Source organism: Parasteatoda tepidariorum, chromosome 11 (assembly GCF_982258835.1).
Source record: "Parasteatoda tepidariorum strain Cologne lab strain chromosome 11, Ptep-v5.0, whole genome shotgun sequence".
Lineage (NCBI taxonomy): Eukaryota > Metazoa > Arthropoda > Arachnida > Araneae > Theridiidae > Parasteatoda > Parasteatoda tepidariorum.
This window is the reverse complement of record NC_141765.1, coordinates 69847704-69872081: the sequence shown is the minus strand read 5'-3', so window position 1 is coordinate 69872081 and position 24378 is coordinate 69847704. Positions and strand designations below refer to the sequence as shown.

At 27.8% G+C, this 24378-nt stretch overlaps 1 protein-coding gene across 1 annotated transcript in view; it reads right to left on the bottom strand.

Moving 5' to 3' along the window:
* Nucleotides 1-3399: 3399 nt before the first annotated feature.
* Nplp1 (Neuropeptide-like precursor 1) overlaps nucleotides 3400-24378 on the bottom strand; it is a 72008-nt gene continuing 51029 nt past the window's right edge. Inside the window, exon 2 of the mRNA XM_016070584.5 lies at nucleotides 3400-5946. Coding sequence (XP_015926070.3) covers nucleotides 3814-5946 — 2133 coding nt within the window. The 3' untranslated portion in view covers nucleotides 3400-3813. The remainder of the gene's footprint in view (nucleotides 5947-24378) is intronic.

Here is a 24378-nt window from a genome sequence, read left to right as displayed (position 1 = left end):
GTATATAGTTTCCTACATAAGATTAAATAATAATAAAAAAGTCAGGCCATTGGGGGCCCCAGGCCAGTCTAGGCCATGGCCTGGGGCCCCCAATGATTAGGGGTCCTCCTAAAATGGATTTTTTGAAAATAAATTTAAGAAAATTAAGATGTTCTCCGTGAAATTAATTTTGATAGCATTATAGATGAGTTTATTGATCGCAATAGCAGAAAAAAAGATTTTTGAATACCAATTTTATGGTAGCGTTGATTTTTTAAAGTGTTATATAAATTTCAAATTTTCTGAAAATGTTATGATTATTTTTTAATTCTAATTTAGCAAAATAAAGTAAAATTTAATTTATTATTATTTTAAATGTGCTTTCTTAAATGAAAACATGCAATACTTTTATATTTGAATAAATAAAAAATATACGAGAAAAAAATTTTATCTAAGTGCCCTAAAAATTTGAATGGCCTAGGGCCTCACGCTTGCTTAATCCGACACTTAATATTATGACACTTAAACTTTTACCCACACGCTTAGACCAGAAGGTTTTTGTCTTCCTTTGTTTTGTTTTGTATTTGATTTTGTGTGTGTGCTTTTTAATGCCATGATTTTTTTTAGTTGTAAATGGTTACAAAACCGCATAATTTTATATTCACGGTTTTTTAATTGTACCAGTTGTTATCGGTTTCAAAACCGTAGAGCAAAAGATATGTTTCTAACCGTATTCCTATGGTTAATCCCATGGACTGATTGTTGCAATTATTTTACTCTAGCTTGGACTCCTTCCTGTTAATCTCATGTTTTGCGTACTTCGTTACATCTCCAAAACTTTTTAAGCGAGTCGAAAATTTTTTGTACATAATGAGGACATTTGTTTATGCAAAGATAATTCCATGAAAAAATTAATTTTTTAATAATTATTTATAATTTTTTAATAATACTAGAGAAATTTAATTATAAGCTACACAAGTGGAAAATATGGTCTCAACAGTTTGATCAGGAGAGCGATCAATCGTTTCAACTCCTCAATGTTGATTTCACTTTTTATATATTTCATCCTATCTTAAGAACTTTTTTAACGAATTCAAAAATTTTCGCACAGAGTGGTAAAAAAATTTTTTTTCAAAGATAATTCTGTGCAATATAAATTTTTTATAATAATTATTATTATTTTTTATTATATTATCTAATAATATTAGAAACATTTTGACTTATAAGGTTTATTGATTTTTACATCATTTTAAAGAACGTAGTTGGCAAAATGTAAAATATGAGCGCAATCGGTCGAATAATCGAATTCTAAAAAAAAAAAAAAAAAAAAGTAATGTACTTAAAACTTATTTTTTTCAGAACTATTCGGTGATCACTTTCAATTTTCAATTTTTAAACGATGTAAAAATTATCTACCTTATAGTTTAAAAATGCACAATTATTAAAAAAATATCATGAATAGTGATTAAATACTGTTATAATTTTTATTTATTTATTTACTTTTTTTGCATGGAATTTTACAACTGTATGCAAAAAGATTTCGATTTGCTTCAAAAGTTCTCAAGATATGGCGAAGTATATGAAGTGTCCAAACTTTGGATAACTCTTCTTACCAAACTATTGGGACCTTCAGACTGTGGCTACCCCCATATTTTGAGGGTCAAAGGCATGTTCTATTCAGAAAAAGTATGGTTTTGTGTGCAATTTCGTAAGTCAAAATAGCATCTGCTGCCATTAATTAGTATATTTAAGGTGTGGTTTGTACTTGAAAATCCTATCATCAAATCAAAAAATATTCGATCATCTGTTAAAAGTATCAAAAGATAAAAGTATACTAAAGTGTTTTTTTTATTTATTTATTTATTATTTTTGTGTGCTCTGCACAATAAAAAACTCCAAGACAGTTATATTGCCTCGAAACAAATTTTTTAAGCAACTGTTTGCGAGTGAGTTTTAAAGTATTCGATGATTTTGAATCTTCCAGAAACATTTAAAAAATGTTATTTACAATATTGAATTAATAATAAAAAATAGATTTTTTGTCAGTTTTTTTTAAAAATTTAATCTTGAATGGGAATTGAGAGCCATTTGATACAGGTGGGACACCGGTATCAATTTTATATATTTTTTTTCTGACGCTTTAATTACAAGCTGAAATATATTTTTGTATTTTTTAATTATAAAAAACGGACTAGTAGTTAATCGGTTAAGTAGTTAAACGGACTAGTACTTAAAAAATCTGCTAAATTATCGGAATTATATTTGCACTAAAATGTAAAATCCAAAAAGCAGTAGTTTTATTATTTTATCATTCATATTCAAAACTTTATCAATAATAATATATTTCGTAAATTACAGAAAATTTAATTATGTTTTTCTTAGATTTAAATAACTGCAAATAAGTATAACTTTGAAAATTAATGTTAGGAATGGAGAAGTGCTAGGGAAATTTTCAATTAACGCAGAAAAAAAAAGACACCGGTGTTTCATACTGTATTTCATAACCATAAATTATTAAAATGCCAAAAAATATTTTTCACTTATTTTGACCTAAATTAATACAAAATAATGAAAAAAAAGTATGAAAAATATGGTTAATAAAAATTCTGCGTCAAAGGGTTAATTTAATTGAGAATGTTTTATAAAATGGATGCTGGAGGAAAATACCAAAATGTAAAAGAAACAATTTAATTATGTAGGGTGTTCTGCAATCACCATCCTTGATATATAATTTTAGAATATTGTTCAAAAGTGCATATACATTGAAGGTCTGAAATTAATAAATTAGCAAGGAAAAAAAAGCGCAATTCAAATCATACGAGTGTGATTAAAAACATCTGTGGGAGAAACGCTTTTGTAGTGGAAGAAACGCTACACATCAAAGCTCATTTGACTACCAGTTGGAACTTGAAGGTGTTACTAATAATTACCATCCATCTCCTTTTATGTTTGCTTGTGTAACCAAACAAACTTTGATGTTTTGAAACTCGCCTTCCTCAATAATACTTTTTGTTTTTTTCCTAGTCTAACTATCGATCTCAAATGCGTATACTTTATTTATGAGAATTAAATATAGATTAAGTATTGCTAAATACTATGTATACAGAATAATTTTATTGTTTTGAAACAGGAGTGAAAGCTTTAAGTGTATTTGCATATGATTATGAAGAATAAATTTGTAGATAACATAATCATGAGCTAAAGTGTGTGTTACTTTTCCTGCTTAGAAAAGACAATGGAAGTATTTTATATAATTTATTTTTGAAATGCTATTTTCCATGTATTGATTGATTTAAAAAAATTACATTTTTTTAAAAACTATATCTTTAAGATTCTGTTAAAATAATTTTGAATTTCAGCATTCTTCAATTTAAGGTACTTGATTTCCACTGTTTTAATTTAAAAGTAAAAACATCCCCATTAATGCATTACATCAGTTTAATAATTAACACATAATTGATTCAATGTTGAGCTAACTATATGAAAGTACAAGGAAAATATACAACAATAGCACATTTTCTTTAATTGTTGACAAACAAATCAAATAAAATGACATTTTTTACGTACATTTAAAAATATAATTAAATCAGTTTTAAATTCTGATAGAACTAATTAATGGATTATTCATTCCTTTTAAAATGTCTAAAACCACAGAAAGGTTTTAAAATGCTAATTTTTAAAATTAAAAGTATAAGTTGATAAATGAATTAAAAATATTATTAAAAGCAGTCCTCTTTGACATGTATTGGTATTCATCATTTTTTCTTTGATGATGCTAAACTACCTCCCTTACGTAATAGTATTTTTTATCAGCAGCTCCTTGCTCATATTAAGTTACATTTCAATATCATCTTGAAAGATCATATCATCCCATTTTTCTAATGGATTCAAAGAATTTGTGGTATAAACATCTCTTTTATTATACCCATATAATTTACCATTCCTTGCTAAAGCTGCTATGTTGCGTTTTTTTCCTTGGTCATTTAATTGCATTAAATGACCCTTACGAGCAAGAGCAGCTATATTACGTTTATCTTCTTCGTTATAAATTCCAGAGACAGGTATAATTTCACGTTTTTCTTCAATACTGTTGAAAGCAGGTAATTTACCATTTTGTGCATAGGCTGCAATATCTCGCTTCTCTCCAGATGAATAAAATGAAGGAAGTTTCCCATTTTTCGCTAAAGCAGCAATATTTCTCTTTTCGTCAGGCGAATAAAAGGTTGGAAGTTTCCCATTTTTCGCTAAAGCAGCAATATTTCTCTTTTCTTCAGGAGAATAAAAGGTTGGAAGTTTCCCATTTTTCGCTAAAGCTGCTATATTCCGTTTGTCTTCTCTCGAATCAAACATTGGCAGTTTACCATTTCGAGCTAATGCAGCTAAATTTCGTTTATCTTCCAAAACAAATGCTGGTAGCTTTCCATCTCGTGCTAAGGTTGCAATATTTCGTTTGTCATCAACATTGTGAAACGTTGGTAGTCTTCCATTTTTGGCAAGAGCTGCCATATTTCGTTTATCATCTATATGAGCGAATGATGGTAATCTTCCATTCTTTGCTAAAGCTGCCAAATTTCTTTTATCATCTGATTCCATCGAGTCACGTTTTTCGTTTTCAAATGCCGGTAGCTTATTGTTTCGTGCTAAAGCTTGTATATTTCGTTTTCCGTTTCCACTATAGAACGATGGAAGTTTCCCATTTCTTGCGAGGGCAGCCAAATTCCGTTTTCCTTCATTGTCGTAAAATGTGGGCAATTTACCGTTTCTAGCTAAAGCAGCTAAATTTCTTTTTCCTTTATTTTCACTGAATGATGGTAGCTTCCCATTTCGCGCTAAAGAGGCGACGTTTCGTTTCCCATCCATGTTACTGCTTACAAAGAGTTTACCATTTCGAGCTAAAGCTGCAATGTTCCTTTTACCCTCATAACCAAACTGTGGCAATTTCCCGTTTCGAGCTAAAGCTGCGAGATTTCTTTTTCCCTCTACTCTGCTGTTGAACAGTTTACCATTACGAGCTAATGAGGCTATATTTCGCTTTTCTCCGGAAAAGTCTTCTGACGTGTCTTTTTCATCACTGCGTTTACCATCTCCAAAATATCTAGAAGGCAATTTACCATTTCGAGCTAATGCAGCCAAATTACGTTTCTCTTCAGGATTATTCAAACCAGAAAGATTAATATTTTCAATAGGGATATCTTCTAACTCCTTCATTTTATCAACGTTTCGTTTTTCTCTTTTATATTGATTAATCTTTTTGCATCTCTTAAGTTTCTTAATATAGTCAGGCACTTCACCTATAAAGTTATCGAGATTGTTTTCAATATCCATCCTTGAATTGCTTTTATACGAAGGGTATGCATCGTCTCGTTTACCACTCCACATTCTTTGAGAGTGCCAAATTGGCAGCCTACCAGACCTTGCCAATGCAGCTACATATCGTTTCTTTTGTCTTCCATTTACTTCAGCAGTTATTTCATTAAGGGTTTCCTCATCGTCATCAGGTAGACAATCAATATCATTTCCATCAATTTCATTATCAGTGATTTCTTGGTTAGCTTCCTCATTATCGTCCTCATTGCTAAGCCGTTTTCCATTTACGTAGTGGGGTTGAAAACGACCGTAACGAATTGTATTTAATCTTCCGAGTCTGGCTAAAGCGGCAACATTTCTTTTCTCCACAGCTTGGTCAGCTAGAAAGTTCAATTCCGATAGAGGAGAAGATTCTAAGAAACCATTTTGAGAAGGTTCAAGAAATGATGAAACGTCCCAGTTTTTCTCGTGATACATATTATCAGGTTCAACTATTTGGTTCAGGAATAACTGTGTTTGTTCCATAGAGGGTTCATCATCTGATTCTTCACTTTTTTTATGAACATAACTAAACTTTGGGAGACGATTGTTTTTAGCTAATGCAGCAATATATCTTTTATCTACTGACCGTTCTTCGGCTTTGACGGAGCAAAACAGCATCTGGAAAAGAAGTAAAAATGTTTAGTAGAAACTTTTATTAAATAAGCAATGTATAATATTAAATACATAATTAATTCTAGATTAAGTTCCTACAAGAAAGAAAAATTTAAATTCTGATGGAAATTTTCCTTTTATGACTTTTTTTTATTTAATAATAAGGCAGATGTTTAAACTATCCACGAAACAGTGCATGGAGTAAATGAGGCTTTGCTGACAAATTTTTTTCAATGCAACTTGCAATTCTGCTCTTTCAATGTAACTTGCAATCATGGTTTGTCATAATTGTGAATGAATCTCACTGTTACTGAATCTTATATCTTTTTTCAAAAAAGTCATGAAAAAAATTCAAACAAATAAAACCACACCACTAATTCTTCTCGATTAAATGCGAAAATGGTCCTCCTGTCCAAATCTGCACTGAAAAGTGTCATATTTAACACATGAATTGCTTCGTGCATATTAATATAATATATCTTTAAATAAAAACTTCGATATTAAATAGGACATTTTTATTGAAGTGTGGAACACTCAGTATCTCATAATAATGTAAGGTGTATTAAAATTTATAAATTTAAAAGATACATTTATTTCTCAAACTGTTTTAAAACAAAGAGAAAACACCCTTAATTTTTATGTGGCTTATGCTTTTGCTGTTTCTCGCATATTTTAAGTATATTTCGAATTTATATGCTGATTTTCAATAAATAATTGCATTAAGTATAATTCAAAATACTATGTATAGAACTTTCTTTTCTATTAAAAAAATTATTTTCATTAAAATATTGGTAAACTGAGTAAAAAATGCTGCTATTCACTGATATTTGTAGCTGCTATTGATTAAAAAGTGATTAATAAATCTCTTATTTCAATAATTGAAGGGTATTGAGAAAAATTAAATTTAATTCTTTTTGTTAAGTATTGTTAATTTTTTTGTGATAAGCCTACACATTAGCTTAATCGAAATACTACAGTGAGAAAAAAACATGGGGAGAATATGGTAAAATTTACCGCGTTTTTGGCTCAATGGGAACACCAAAAAGCTGAGTAATTTTTATCGAAGCACTTTGGTAATAATTATGGCTAAATTAAAAATAAAATATGGTTTTATAATATGTGATAAAATTTGGTCAATTTTTTTCATGATACTTTAGAGCATGACATTAAAACCATTTATTCCACTAAATTTACTTTTCAGTTTAATATTTTTTTACTAAATGTGTGGTAATAAGATCTATAATTTTGAAAACCAGTCTTTCCGGTAAACCATTACCATTTGAATGGAAAAATTTCCAAAAGAATAATTTAAATACTGCATTTTGTTATTAGTCATTGGTTTTATTTGTCAGAATCATGCTTCTCTTTTACCAGGAATGTTATTACCATACACTACGATAATTTCATCGGAATTTTTTTCCCTGTGTGAAAGTTGATTTTCTAATAATTCAAATGCCACTATCTTTTCCTTAAAAATATCATTAATAAATTATTGTTTGAAGTTTAATATCATTTAAAAAATATTGAAGGCAGCAATTATGATTCTGCCAGCCAAAATTACAATATGCAGTGTAGCAGAAAGAAATGTGCATGAAAAAAACTTAATATAAACTTTAAAAAAAATTATGAACAGGTACGTTATTTAAATACAATTTCATAATATTATGATTGGTAGTCTAACTATAATTACTTTAAAAAAGCAGTCTCTGAAAATCTTCCGTTATGCTGTTCAAGAAGCTATGTTTAAAATATACTTTTGCTTTTTTCCTTCAAGCTAAACATTTTTGAAACATTAATAATTTAAATAAAAAAATCTTAAAATAAGTAACCACAATTGGAAATAAAATAAAACAGAAAAACAACCGGTTTTATTAAAAATAATTGGTTTGTTTTAAACAAAATAAAAGATTTGTTAGATATACTGTTTTTTAAAATGCTGATATAAATGAAATAAAAATGCATCGAAAATGACGCACATAGTTTATTGCAAATAGATTGTTTTACGAAAAAAAATAAAGTTATTAATTGCGAAAAAAAAGAAACAAAAAATAGATTAAGTTCAAATAAAAAAATGTTTGACAGAATTTGGAGTTCGTCATAAGAGAAAAACTAATTAGTAAGGAAAAATACCTATTACAAGCTTCTTTATCACAATAATACAGTGGAAATATTTTTTAAATTGAATAATGAAATTCATACAATTTGATACTAATTTTTACTTTTATCTATAACACAGTACGACTTCGAAGTTAATCGACTCAATATAAACATTTAATGAAATCTTTTCTAAGAGGAAATAATTTGGGTCATAATTTTGTCAACCTCTTACCTAAATTCTTTACTTCAATTCATTATTTATATTTAAATTTCATAGTTCTCCTAAATGTCTTTGTTTTTCTAATTTGAGTTTGAAATAGAACAGGACAGGATTCTAAAACTTAATTACATTATGGTCATGAACACTTAGCAGGGTTTTGAATGAAATGTAAATTTTTAAAAGGGAGAACAAAAACCGAAATTTATAAGAAATCGTGAATTTTTTTTCCGTCTTAAAAATTCACAGAAGAAAAAAAATTTGAACATGAAAATAAATGTTACATGGAATTTAACTAAATTTATTAAGCACGGTGTTTACTAATTAACCACCATACAAAAGTACACCTTTACTTTTAATGGAAACTAGCGCCCATCTCTATTCGCAAGGTGTTTCATAATGACCACCCTTAAGACCTATTGTTGGAATCATCGTTAAAAGTTATGTCAATGGAGTACATATATTGGTGGTCGCATATTAATATTTAAGCGAGAAAACCCAAACCAATGCCGAAATCTAGCAAAACACTAGTCAGAAAGGCGGGGAAAAACACCAAAACCTGTTTGAACTGTTAAAATGCCACCTGTTGAGTCAAAACCCGATTATAAAAAGCACCTCTAAGTTTCATCAGGCAATTGAATTGGTTTTCAAGATTTTTAATCGTGCCTTACTTATTAGTAACTCGATAGATTTCATAACGTTTTTGTTCCTTCTTAGCTTTAATATATCACTGAAGAAAAAGCATGTTCAAAACTACCAGAATATGGTAAAATTTAGCGTATTTCTGGCATGGTTCTATGGGGAAACTAAAATCACGAAATTTTTTAATCGAAACTCGTTGGTAATGACTTTTGGTGTTTTATTACCATGCTGTTTGGCATTAAATGTGGTAAGCGTTGGTAATTTTCTCGCGATACCTTAGAACAAGGTATAAAACACATTTATTCGGAAAAATTTACTTTTCAGTTTTTTATTTTTACTAAATGTGTAGTACTAAATACTACAATTTTGAAAACCAGAATTTCCTATAAACTTTTACCATATGAACGGAAAAATTATTAAATCAATGGTTTAAATACCGTATATTTTGTTTTTATTAACCGCAATATATGTATTTATGTTATTGCTATGCCGTACTGTAATTGTAGTAGAATTTTTCCTCCGTGTAATTTGCTATCGCTAATGCTTTTCATATGCTATTTGTTTGCTATTTGTTCTTTCTATGCTTTGTTAATGCCATTTGTTTTGTTTGCGATTTTAAAAAAAGAGTGTTTACACTTAACAAAATTATTTTATTTTTCTCGAATGTTATTGAAAAGAATATTGTCATCATAGTTAGTATTGATATAATTTCAATATTGTTTAACTAAATTCCAGTAAATTTTCATCTTTTTAACATTAAGTTTGCATATTGATTTAGTTGATTAAAATTAATATTTATGATTAAAACCCTATGTATATTTAAAATATTTTGTTCAACAGATATATTTTTACTCGCTCTAAATATTTAGAAAAGCAAAATATTTTTTCAATTTATTTCAAAATCTGTTATATAATTTTTACTTATTAAAAAATATATATTTTTTAAATCCTACAATACAAGTTTATTTAAAAAGAGAACAATTCAATAAATAAAGGCAGTAAACATCGAAAAAATTAAGTGAAAAACACTTTTAGATCTTTAGGTCTATGTCAGTGATTTCAGAATTGAGAGGAAAAAAAAACATGAAGGGAAATACAAAAAAGTAAAAATGCAAAAAAAAAAAAAAAAAAACATTTCAAGTAAGCTAGGTGGCAAGCAGGGGCATCTGATTTATAGTACGTTGAAGTTTTCAGTCGAAAAATCCCAACAGCGTGCAAATGTTATAACTATGAAAAAATAAAGTTTTAATTTATACATTTATCGAAAAAACTTTTCTTTAAAGATAGCAAACACTTCTAGATTCATTAATTTAAATATTTATCTCTATAAGCTTAGTAACTTATACTTAAAATTACTATGAAAAAAAAATGTGTAAATTTATACATTTATCAATAAACTTTTATTAATATAATTTTTTTTTTAAAAATTGCAAACATTTCTAGATTCTTTGATTTAAATGTTCATTCCTATAATCGTGATAAATTATTTTGAAAATTACTAGGAAAAAATAGTGCGTAAATTTATATATTTATCTAAAAAATTTTTTTTCAACGATCGCAATCATTTTTAGATAAGTCACGTCAAGTTTTTAAAGTAACGTCAAGTTACTGTTCTATGATCAGTATTTCTGACTATTTATAAGTTTCAAAAACATATGTTTGATTTAGAAAAGTTTTTTTTATTAATCAAATCAATTACTCTATATTTTTAATGCATTTCAATATTAGGTTAAAATTAATGGCAATTATTTCCATTCGCAAATGATTGGTATAGATCCCAACTTTTTCCGGCTATGATCAAGCTCCTTTTGATAACTTTATAAGAAATATAGTTAATATAATAAAAAATAAGTCTAATATTTATTTTGAAAACATTTAAAGTGAAGAATAGAATACGTAAAATTATGAATTTTTTTCTTATTTGTATATGCTGAAAACGAATAAAATACGCTGAATTATGATTTTCAAAACAAAAACTCTTATAAATGTTGAGAATAGTTATCAGAGAAACCAATACATTATTCTTGATTTTAGTTGCTTTCTTTTGAAATGAGAAGTGCAATTATTTGAAAATACATATCTTTATATCAAATATATAATTTAGTCAATGTACTTTAATTGCAAAAAAACTTTTTTTTTTTAAAAAATTTGTTATTTTTTCAATGACATTACATAAACAATTTTATGCACATAAACAATTTTATATACATAACTGAAATATTAAATAAATTGCGGGATATTGATTGAATATAAATATAATTATTGCAGGTAAAATAAATTCCAATTCTCGCAACCTCTGTGATCCTTCCTTGTGGCTAATAAGATATTTTAATTATGTAAGTTATGAAAGAACTTTATTATTATGTATTATTCCGGGATCCCAGTACCTATTTATAGAATTTTATCCCAGACTAATCATGTCATCTTTTAAACCGTTTCTTTTCAGTTTAGATTTGTTAAGATCTTGTAAGAAAGAAAAATTATTTCGGTGAGAATAGAATGACACCCATGACATGTAATGATGATAAGTGAAATAATTATGATTGCCCAAGTGCTGATTATTCTCCAATTAGGTAATTTATCAACTCGAGTAATAAAACAATTATCTATGGTAAATTGTAGCAGAGGTTTCCAGTATCCCAAATTTTAATTGCTCGATTTCATATGCTTATTTTTATGAAAATTGAAACTATGCTTCTTTTAAAAAATTGTGCAATTTCGATATAGAAACTTTACATTCTCAGTTATCTTAAAGGAATTTAAATACTTATAATTTGGATGTTTACGAAAAATTGGTTTAATAAGTATTAAATTAATAAGACAAACTTCACAAAGAAAAAATCAAATTACAGTATGAGCAGTCAGGATGCCATCACGAAAATCTGATATGTCGTAATTTTTATAGTAATATTTACTGAATCACTATACTTAAATAATTATATCTGGAAGAATTGCAGCAAAATATTTTACGGTAAAAATGGATTTTGCGGATGATGCACTCAGGGTGTACTTTTTACCGTAATTTTTTGCAGTGTAGTTTAGGAGTATCTGAGGAATGAATTGTTTCTTTAATTTCCTTGAGTTTCAAATCTAAGGTATTCGTCTATTTTACGATGCAAAATTTGTGTGGATCATTACAGGATTAATTTATTAAATTAAAAGCTTGCTTATTATGAGCTTGATTATCATTTTTTTCCAAAGCTTATTTATTTGAGTTTTTTATTTTAAAGTTCCATGCTTATTCTTCAAATTCCTTGAAGGATTCCAATGAGCAGCTCATATTAATCTTTTTGCATTTGATAATTTAAATTGATTTGATGATGAGGATAGACTTAAAACTTTAAAATCGAAAATCAGATATACAATTAAAAATAATGCTACGAAAAGTAAATATTTTCATATCTATGTACAAAAGAAGAAAAAAAAGAAAATCAAATAAAAATCACTGACAAAATTAACATTAACTATCGAAATTATTAATGTTTATATAATTTATATCAATGCACTTAAATTAATTATTATTGCCCCTAAACTCACTCTATTTCTTAAATGCCATTAAAAAAATGATTCAAAATTAAAGTAACTGGTTGAACAAGACTATAATTAGTTTGACACGTTATCTTATGGGCGGTACTTTCATGTACCCACACATATATTTTGCTCTGACTGTATTTAGAAAGGTCGATCGTTGAGAATGTCTCGCGATAAGAGATAAGTTCCAAGAAAATGACTTTCTTCCGCTAGATCGTCTTATCAACGATTTCTGTCTTTGTCCTGTTAAATAATAGAAGTAACCTGCCAAGATGATAGATTTTGTTTGCTAATGGACGTTTTTGATGATTAAGAGCATTTACTTTATAATACTTCACAGTAGAATCATCTCAAAACATTGCAATTAAGTTCCTGAGATATCAAGAAAGCAGACAGTAAGAAAGCTACAGAGCATATACGTTATCTCTCATAACCATTATTGACACGGTGGCGTAATTTGTTAATTAAGGTCAGGAGACTATCAATATATTTTGTGATAAAATGCTAATTTAATAATAGGAGTAGTTTAAAACTACATTAATTAATTTTAGTTAAAATAAATCAACAGTTTGGAAAGAGAATATAATTTATGAAAGGAAACCATGATTTTGATGAAGATAATCTTTAAAATATTCAAAATATTTTTTAAATATTTTAAAATATTTTTTAAATATTTCAAAATATTTTTTGATTTATGTATTATATTTATAAAAAATATATTTTTTATAAAAATATCTTTTTATAATTTTATTTATAAAAAATATATTTTCATGTATATATTTTTATATATATATTATATATATATAATATTTTTTTATATATAATATATTTTAAAATATCTTTAAAATATTTTTTTTCATTAAATATTCGAACCAAAGCAACTGAATTAATTAAAAAGGATTTTGAAAAAAACATTAATTAAATCCATTTTAAATATACATAATATGTTAAAATATGTGGAAGTAAATAAAATTCATTCTCACTTGAAAAACCGTATAGAGAAATATTTGAATTGATTTATAATTAACACAACTAAAAACGCTTTTTATACTTTTAAGGTCATTTGCATAAAATTATTTTGAACACATTTTAAAATTAATATTAATCTTTTATAATGCATCCATATTTTTTAAATATTTTCATAGGGTGATTGAGGGAAACACCATCGTTTCATCCCATTGTTTTTAAATGTAACGAAATAATAATAAAAAAAGCAGCGAATATAACTAAATGTTTCAATGCACAGTGCGCGAAATAAAATAGTAAACATTCTGAATAACTTTTGATTTAATAATCAGATTTTCATGTTTTAAGTCTCTTTATTAATGATTCAAGGGTCTAACCTTACTATGCTAATTAATTAATGCTGAAAAAGCTCTGAAATAATACACAAATATGTACTTTCTCTGAAAAAACGTTTTTTTTTTCTTCTCCGGATTCAGATTCTTCATTCTCCAAATATGGGGGTAACTGCAATCTGAAGTATATGAAAGTTTGGATTCCATTATCTTAATTTCACGTTTTTTGTATTTCGCCATAGCTCGAGAATTTTTTCAACGTAAGGTACACAAATTTTTATATCATTTTAACGCATGTAATTTAACACGAAAGAAATACTTATTTTGAGAACAGTACATTGGCATAAGTTTAATTTAAGAATTAATTAAACTGGGATATAAAGGTATTTCTAAAAGTACTTAAAGGAAGAAAGATGGGCTCACTATGGGGTAGATGAGCATGGTGTGGAGGGAAGATGGGCGCTACACATAAACCATAATTTAAGTACCTCCGACTCAAGTTTTTATCACATGATTCGCGGAACTAATAAATACTATAGGTTGGGCATTCATCCATTTTTTTATTTGACATTTCCGAACGAGGAAAATCTTTTCTACTACTTTCTTATCAGGACAAATATTAATTAGCACATAACTTTTTCCATAATATAGTGAAGACTAGTTTATTAAAGTTTCTTCATATAAGTTTGTCCCTGAAGATCAAAGTACGCTTCCATGCAAAGAGTTCCAGTATTTCACCAGACCCTTTTCTTTCTTCATTACAAGTAGAGTAAGACGAAAAAATGCGTCAATTAGCCAATATTTTCATTGTTGTGAAGCCCTTGGATGGTATTGTTTGTTTCTACAAAATTAAAAGCTAATTATATAAAGCTAATGACAAAATGAATACAAATCTGATCACCGAGTACCAAACACTTTCGCGGATGACATCAAAAACTTACTGAGAGGTCTTGACTCTCGGTGGCTATTATAGACCTGCTGTAATGTGTGTTAATATAGAAACTTCTTTAGGAGAGACTGGCACTTATCCCGACTGCGCAATGCTCGTCTTACCCCGACTGCGCAATGCTCATCTTCTCCCAAACGGTACTTTTGAATGTAGTGCGTTACAATCAAAATTCTAAAAATTCCTAATTACTGACAAACTTGTAAAATTAGATTTAAACTACCATTTAAAAAAATCACTTTAACGTTGAACCATAAAATCAGTATTTGGAGACACAATTTGGTACCAGTTTAATGTATAAAGGTGTAAACTGAAACATATTTTTGTTGAACTATAGCATGATGTGATCAAGTTTAAGAAGTAGAATAACATGGTTTAACGTAAAACTATATTAAGGTTCTACGATAATATATCTCAACACGTAGTAAATTTTCTATCAATGTTGGAAAAAAGTGTAGAAAGTATTTCCTATTTAAAATACATTTTTATAATAAAATTAGTTTTTAACTATACTTTGTTCTGGATTTCAACAATTTATGAAATAAGGGTAACTTTTCCAGGTTTTTAAATGATAAGTTTTGGCGTTCTGAAAAGCTCATGAACAGCTACCCTAAATACATATGTAAACATAGCTGAATTTGATTGCTAATTAAGGAAACAGTTCCTTCTTCGACCATTAGTTTATTTATTTATCACTTCTTGTAAACAGTTATCTACAGAATAAATTTTAGAAAGTTATAAATGTTCAGCTATAATTATTTTAATATAAGAAAATAAAACAGTAAACAAAAAGGGGTATAAGGCTTTAATGATGAGATTGTTATTATTTTTCTATTAATTAGTTATTAATAATTTAATAATAGTAATTAGAAATTTAGTCTATTTAGCTGCAAATTAATATTTTTTCAGTTGTAAATATTTTTTGTTGGCTTACTGGCAAATTAGTTTGTTATATTTAACAGTAAATTATTTTGATTTATTTATTAGTCAATTATTTTGGTACATTAAGCAGAGAATTATTTTAGTTAATTTAGTTACAAAATATTTTGGTTTAAAGTATAGAAAACTATTTTGATATATTTAACAAAAAAAATTTTTTTTGTTGGGGAACTACAATCCAGAATGTCATGAAAAAGAATCAAGTTACTTTAATATAACTATTAATATCTTTCTTGTAGACAAAGTTCTATTAAATTAAAATTTCCCTTGTATTATTAGGATTGATATACTTTCAAGAGAAACTCAAACTACATAATCAAAAACATATATTTACAATTTTCTCTTTTGAAAAATGTCATGGATGATAAATATATTTACTACCCGATTTTAGTAGTTAAAATATATTTAATAAAGTCGAAGCGGGCGAGAAACTGAAATACATATTTTCTGTCTTTCTAAAATAATAAATAATTTTGCAAGAAGAGAAACTTAAAAATATTAAAATGTAATTTTCACCAACTTTACTTTAATAATATGTACGAATAAATCTTAATAACAAGTAAACATTGACTCTTCTTTCTAAAACATCTGAAATGAGTAATGCTGTAACTGAAACGAAGCATTCCCTGTCCACTGACCGTATTAATTTACTGCCACACACTTTCTTTCTTATAATTTACAAACGAACACTTTATGTAACGCTTGGAATTTAAGGAAGTGAATGACTGCTTCAAATATACGTTTCAAAAAAGTTCAAAATGTGTGTTTTAGAAAATAAACATAACTTTAAATGTGCATTTGAAGAAATGTATTAATGGTTGGCTGAATGTAAGCAATAACAAGCTTCCTAAGATTGGAAGAAATTTAGAAAACTTCCAGTTTATCTCTCCGTTTATGTTATGCTTACAAAACAATGTGTGAACAAGCCTAATATTCCAGGAAGTTTTATTATTGTGATTTGTGTTTAAAATTACGCGTAATTTTACCTTTCATAAGATTTTTCTTAGGCCGGGATAGCCTGGTCGGTAGGGAGCTGGGCCAATGTCCGAGTGTTCGTGGGTTCGAACCCCGCCGGCCGAAGACTCCCCTTGTAGTAAAGTGATTGATGCACGTTAAATCTGTCTAGTCGTGAAAGTCCTCCATGTTCCCATAACAAATCAATACCTCTGGGGTACTGGATTGGAGATCGATCGTTCTCTGATTCAGGTCAAAATTACAATCTGTGGATGAATAAATGGATGTATGAATGGGTCCGCCCTATAAACGGGTGCGACGCATGGTGTGGCAGAAGTCGAGTTCTTGGCTATAGATGGCGCCACTAAAAAACAAGAACAATCGCACCCCCTCTGCCTAAACAGGCATACGTCAACAGCAACAACATAAGAGTTTTCTGTAATTTACAAACAGGTCATGAGCCTAAAATAAATTTTAAAAAAATAATATAACAGCATAAAAGAAATGTAAGGTAAGCCATGATTTGAGTGTTATCCCTAATTTGGCTATATTTGTGTAAAATAGCAACATTTGTTATTTTTTGGGTAGCATCACAGCAAGCTTGTGGAGTTCTCCGAATTCATTTGTAGTTTGTTTCGTTGAAACTTAGATTGAATGAACGCGTTATATTGAAAGCACTGCAAGTATTATAACATTGAATGGGGCGTTTTTTTAAGCTTTGGCGTTAAAATCAGACGGAAGTAGTAACCCGAAAGTCTTATGACAAATTTTAACCTCTAGCGCCATCTTCGCTTAGCTTAATACAGTCAACCATCCATATATACGAAGAGGTTACAAAACAGTATGTGTCTAATAACCTTATATATATACGAGGTGCGACAACTAAGTAACCGGACTGTGCATGCTATAGCAGTTAGACTTGGTGTGAGGGAGTGGATGGTGTGGGTAGTCCTGTGGCTTCAAGAACTGGTGAAGACATTAAAAAAATTAATGAAATCGTGCGTGAAGACTGACGTGTTCGAATGATGTCAGATATTGACAGAGAGACAATAAGGAAAATTTTGATTGAAGACTTGCAAATGACGCAGGTTTACGCAAAACTGGTACCAAAAAACCTGACATGTGAGCGAAAAATGATCAGGAAAAACATTTACTCTGGCATCAGGGAACACTACGCAGAAGATCCTCAACTGATTGAAAAAGTCATCACATGTGACGAATCGTTTATTTTTCAGTTCGATCCGGAAACTGAACGAAAATCCATGCATTGGAAGACCCAAACATCACCAAGGGTAAAAAAAGAAAACTCGAATGAGCAATTCCAAACTGAGAGTCATGCTCATCATTATTATCGATATTAATGGTATTATCATAATAGAATGGGTACCTCAAGGACAAACGGTAAAGCAACAGTACTACATTGAGGTCCTAAGAAAACTTAGAGGAAAAGTTAGGAAGAAAAGGCAAGATTTGTGGAGCAACAACATGTGGATTCCCCGGTGCACAACGCGCTCCCTGTTAAATAATTCTTCATTACTGCATTACTGTGCTCAAACATCCAGCTTACACACCAGATATTGCCCCATGTGACTTCTACCTGCTTCCAAAAGTGAAAAGTGTATTGAAGGGAACGCATTTTCAGTCTCTATACTAGGTGAAGGCAAAAACGGCAGGCTTTCTGAAGAAGGGGACGCCTAATGACCTGCAGCACTGCTTTGGACAGTGGAAAACTTGTATGCAGCGATGTATTGAAAAGGAAAGGGAGTATCTAGAAGGGGATTAAATGGCATTTGCAAAATGTTTTCAATGAAGTTATATTTTAAGACTAGTCCGGTCATTTAATTGTCAAACCCTAGTGTATACTATATATATATATATATATATATATATATATATATATATATATATATATATATATATATATATATATATATATATATATATATATATATATATATATATATATATATATATATATATATATATATATATATATATATATATATATATATATATATATATATATATATAGCATAATAGATAAATACAAAAAGAACAAAAAGAAGGAAAAAACGAAGAAAATTTAGAAAAATAATAAGTTTTATTTACTGATATTTTATTTACTGATATTTTATTTACCATTCTTAATCAAATGAATAGAATTGAAAGAATGTGTAGCAATGTTTATTTATCCAAAAACAAATAGACACGCTCTTTCAAAATTTGATAGAAAAAACAATGGATACCTAACTAAAGTAATTCTATATAAAATCATTGAGTTAATTGTATATTATTGTAAATAAATTTATTAAAAATTTTCTTTGTTAATTTATAAAATTTCTACCATGTGCAAATCCATTTCGGGCAAATCCATGACTAAAATTATGAGCAAAACAGGCAATTCATGTTTCTTTCTCTTTTCTATTTTATTTTATTTTCTTCTTAAATAAAAGTTAATTTTCTAAAATTATTAATTGTCAACTTTTTTAAATTATCCAGTATAATATTACCTTGCACACATCCATTTTCGGACCCATCCTTGGTAACTAACAATCAAACGCACTTACAGTAAGGTAGTACTTACAGTTCTGCAGTAAGATAGCACTATAAAACATAACCCCTCTATTTACGCTTTAACCTCAATTTGCGCTTCTGTTTTCATATTTTGTAATCTGGCAACCTTGTTACGAAAATATCTTAAATCTTTCTAGAAAAATTTCCCGTTCATGTAAGCTCATTTGAATTCGCTACTCGCTTTAGAGATTTCTTTTTGTGTTTTATTCTGTTTTCTTTATATTTTATTTTCTGTTTCAACGTGATATTTTTACTTAATGTGATATATTTTATTTGTTGCAAATTTTTTTGAGTGCTCCTCACACGATTATATTGATATATTTTGCTTTGTCTATATTGATACTTTATTAGAAAGCACTTCTTTTAGCTGATATAATCGTGTAAGCTGATGAAAAAATTTAATCTTTTATTTTCCGGATTTTTAATTTTTTTCCTCTTTTTCGGAATTTTTAATTTTTTTCCTGGATTTTTAGTATTTTTATAATTATTTTTCCTTTTACCTTTTTCCATTGTTCTGTAATTTTTCCATGTTTTGTCTACATGGAAATATATATATATATATATATATAATTTCCACTTTATTTATATCCTTTTTTGAAATTTATCCTAAAAATTTCTAACTAAGGCTTTCCGTTTTCTGCACTATATCGCTTGCCAGCCCCCAGTCTTTCTTAACTAGTTGTTTTAAGATCGCATCGCTTTTGCTTCTCTATAGAGAAAGTGAAGCGATCTATCGCTTCACTTTTCGTACCTTTCCATCAGCAGTGACTCATTTGTGAGGCTAGTGACGTCATGAACACAGGTATAGCATAAATGTATTTAAATGCCTTTACTATGTATTATAAATATACCGTAAGAAGGAAAATGTTACTTTCCTTCGTAATTTCTTGGGTATAACTTTATAAAAGTTTTGTTTTAGTTCAAGTGAAGATGAGACCACAGGAAAAAAATTACAAACAAAAATAATAAAATAAATACTTTTAAACTAACTTTTTAAATATATTTTTTCTAGTTATTTAGCCTAAATTTGGAAAATAAAAATAAAATAAAATCACGCGTTTGCAGGGAACTTACAACAGATGATTAATTTTATTAGTAGTAAACGAATCGCAAAGAAAGTAAAATTCTTTCACAAGCTGAAGAATTGGCTTTTCTCTCCGCGAAGTCATTTTACCAAGCGAAGAAACATATGGAGAGGATTTTGAAAGATAACTGAGTATTGATTGATTTGCATATATATTAATATCGAGCTTTAAAAAATATTTAATCTATTTTTTGATGTATACAAGGTAAACTATGTGGTCATGCCATCTTAAAAAATAAATGAGAATAAATAAATAAAAATAAATAAATGAAAATAAATAAATAAAAATAAATGAATAAAAATAAATAAATAAAAATAAATAAATAGAATTAAATAAATAGAAATAAATAAATAAAATAATTAAATAAAATAAAATAATATAAGATAAAATAAAATAAACAAACAAAATTACGAGTTTTGTTAAAATTTTGGGATTATGTAAAAGAACCTTTAAAAAAAGCCCCAAAAAACTTTAAAATTCAACTTGTTTAAAGGCCAATTGCAGAATTGTGAAGCGCGGAAAAAAATTGGCATAAAATTACTCAATATATTACATTGCCACCTCAGACATCTTTCTAGATAACAGCAAAGTTTCATAGTTTTTTATTCTAATAGTGTTTGCGTTATTAGAAAGAGAAGAGCAGGCGGCAAAAATTTTCAGAAACTGTGGCGATGACGACGGCGCCCCCCCTTTTTTTATTTTCTTAGTTTAGAAATATACATAAACAATGCATTTAAGAATATGACAAAATTAGTAGAATACGTATTTTTTTTCATGTTTATTATTAAGTAGGCGTTTTCCATATCATATTTATATGACAATATAAAAATATAGCTTTTACAAAACTGATTTTTGAATGAAATGAGTTTATTTTGTACTCTTTTAACACGGAAAATAATTTAAAAAATTTAAAAAATTTTATAAAATTTAAAACTTTTTGAAGTAAGTTCTGATAAGGAATTCAATTTTCAATTTTCAATAAAGAATTCAATTTTCATATGGAATTCAAATTTTTTTAAGCAAATATTCAAGAGTAAGAACTATAACTTATATACATTTATTATTAGTTTTAGTAAATGTAACCTTCAGATTAAATAAAAATCCATTTTTTGAGGTACCCAATGAGGAAGAAGAAGGTAATAGCTAAAGGAACATATTTGAATGAAGAAATGTAACTGCAGTAGCTAATTTTTTATGTGAATACTGTTTTTAGGTCAAGATCTAGAATGAACAAAATATTACATTGAAATGTCATTAAATATTTTGTTATAATTATTAGCCCCATAATTTTTTGATTCCACAAAATTGTCTTACTTTTGTTTTAAAGAGATAAAATTTTGATCTAAGATAAATAATCTTACCTCAAATATAGCAATTATATTTTTATTTGATAATTCTTATAATGAATACACTAAAAATTTTTAGCATAAATAAAATTTATTTTATAATACTTGGACTGAAATTTACGTAAAAGAAAACCCTAGAATTTGGTAATTTCAGAGAATAAATCATTTAAAGATCATTTTAAAATCATAATCATTTTAAAATTAAAAAAGGCATATGACTGTTTTAAGAATGAATTTTTTTTACAATAACTAAAAAAAATTTTTAGGTTAAAATGCAATGTATTCAACAATATTGAATTTGAATTTTGAAAATATTAACATATTAAATCTGATGGAAATATTGCAAAACTTTTAGTATATTCAGCAAATAATAATTAAAAAAACAGTGCAACACACTCAAAAATAACAAAGGCATTTCTAAAAAGGTTTAACAAATTGGAAATATTTCTCGATACAGGAAATTTGAGAAATGAAAAATATTTATATTTTCTTACTTATCAATTAAAAATATTTCATTAAAATAAGCGAGTTTCATTATTTTAATGCGCTTAACCGTTAGTTACAAATCAAATGCCATCCACAGGTCAGTTATTAAAGATGCTATAACTTGTGTGGGCAGTAAAGCGTGGTAAATGTATGTCCTCTTTTTAGTTATTAATTACTTTTAACATTGCTCTGCTTATGATGGTAATAATTTATATCTTGCTAATTAAGGCGACGAAAATAACGGTATTTAAAAATAACAATGTTTTTTGCGTTCACATTTTTTCTTAAAAGGGTTGGATGATTTTTCTTTTATTTTATTTTCTGTCATTTATTTGTTTATACTTTGTTTAATGAAGGACAGTAAAATAAACGTTAGCTTTTAAGAGTAAAGAATGCAACTTTAAATGTTAAAAGATTCTAGATAATTCTTTTGTTTCTCCTACACTGTTATTTTATTTTATTTTATAACCGTCGTTAAACAGCCGCAAACCTAATTTTTGAGTTAACGACTTACTTACGACCAGTTTACGATTTCTAATGTTTAACTCCTTAGTGTTGTAATTAAGAATTGAGCCCAATCCAGAAGATAAGAGAACTCCTAGATCAAGTATTGGGGTAAATTTGTCTTCGTGGAGGATTTTTTGATGGAACTAACCTGCATTTGCATTACATGGAGAGGAAGGCCACGAAAACCTCTCACGGTTAGCCTGATGGCAAGGGGACTCCAATTATCCGTTTCCGGATATTTCACGTCAGCAGCGTGGGTGGTGCGAGCCAAGTAAGGAATTCGTTTTAGCCATCGCTTGGATTCGAGCCTGGGTGACCTCTTTGGGAGGCGAGTGCTCTATCCTCTGGAAACATTGGAAAGTCTTGAAGCACAGTGTCATTCAAAATTGCTGGAACCTTAATGTGGAGCTAAGTTAATAAGCAATAATATCGCACTCTTTAATTTTGTTACCACTCGATACTATGGCTCAAATTGTGTGGAAACATAGTTCAGTTAAACACCTTATTAGGATTTCAGGGAATTTGGTTTTAAGACATCGACATTAAGATTCAACTTTGTACCAATTTTTCTGAGAATTTTGTATTAACCCAGTAATGCCCAAGTTACATTATTTATAAGCAATCTCTTGTATGCTGATTTTAAATATCGTGAACTTAACAATTATTAAAAAAGTCGATTACTAAACAATTCTCGTTTTATTCGTTAACTGTACGATATTTATGGACACAAATTCTATAAGGTGAATCTAGTTAATGTAATAAGCATGAAATTCGATTTCATAATAAAAAAGTTCTTAGATTGAATAAAATATTAACTTTTAATTTCAATTCTTCAAACTATCGTTTGTTATTTGCTAAATTACAAATTTTCAAGTCCATTAATAGTTGCCCTCATGTAAGAACGACAAAAGCTACAAAACATCATTCAGAAATTTTGCTTACAAAATTTGAATTAAAAAATATATTTTCTCAAAACTTTTGCTTCCTACTGTAATTCTTATTTACCATTTTAATATGCTCCATTTTAATTACACCATAGCAGAATAAAAGGCTTGTTTGGTAAAAGGTACAGTAATCAAAATTTTTCTGTAAAATTTGAAATTAGAACTATTATTAGTATATTTGTTATAATGCTCATTAAAAATTACTATTAACATAGAAAAACTAGCTTTAGGTGATCAATTTGGTTTTAAAATAATAAGAAAAAAGAAAATATAAACCAGATAGCTTATGTGATTTAGATTTAGATTAGATTAAGTGATTTAGATTATTTTTAGCTGAAAAATATACGAACATACAACTTAGTGTTAAAGAACTGAACTAGATTGAAATATATATATATTTGTAAATCTGAATACATATTTAAAATATAATAATTCATTTGAAGAGTATCAAATTGTAGAAAACTGTTAAATTTCTTTTTAGACTTTAATATGTAAATTCAAGTATTAATTTTAAACTGAAAAGCCGTAAGTTATTTTAAATCTTAGAGAAACTTATTAAATCAAGCAGCTCCAGTTATTAAAAACATTTAGTTTTAATCTGTGAGGTAATTTTTCTTCGTGACTTTTTATAAAAAAACATCGCAACTTTTTCATTGAGCGTTAAACTCAACGTCACCAAGTAATTTTCTAAAAAAATATAAGGGCTAGGAATTTTAATATTTAAATATGATCCTTTTGCTATACCATAAAATATTTTTTTAAACTCCCGGGACTGAAATTTGATTCAAGTGAAGCATTATCCAGTGATTTTATAGTTTAGCTTTTCTTTTTGTCTATATCATATAAAGCATTTTTATGCAGAAAATTTCTCT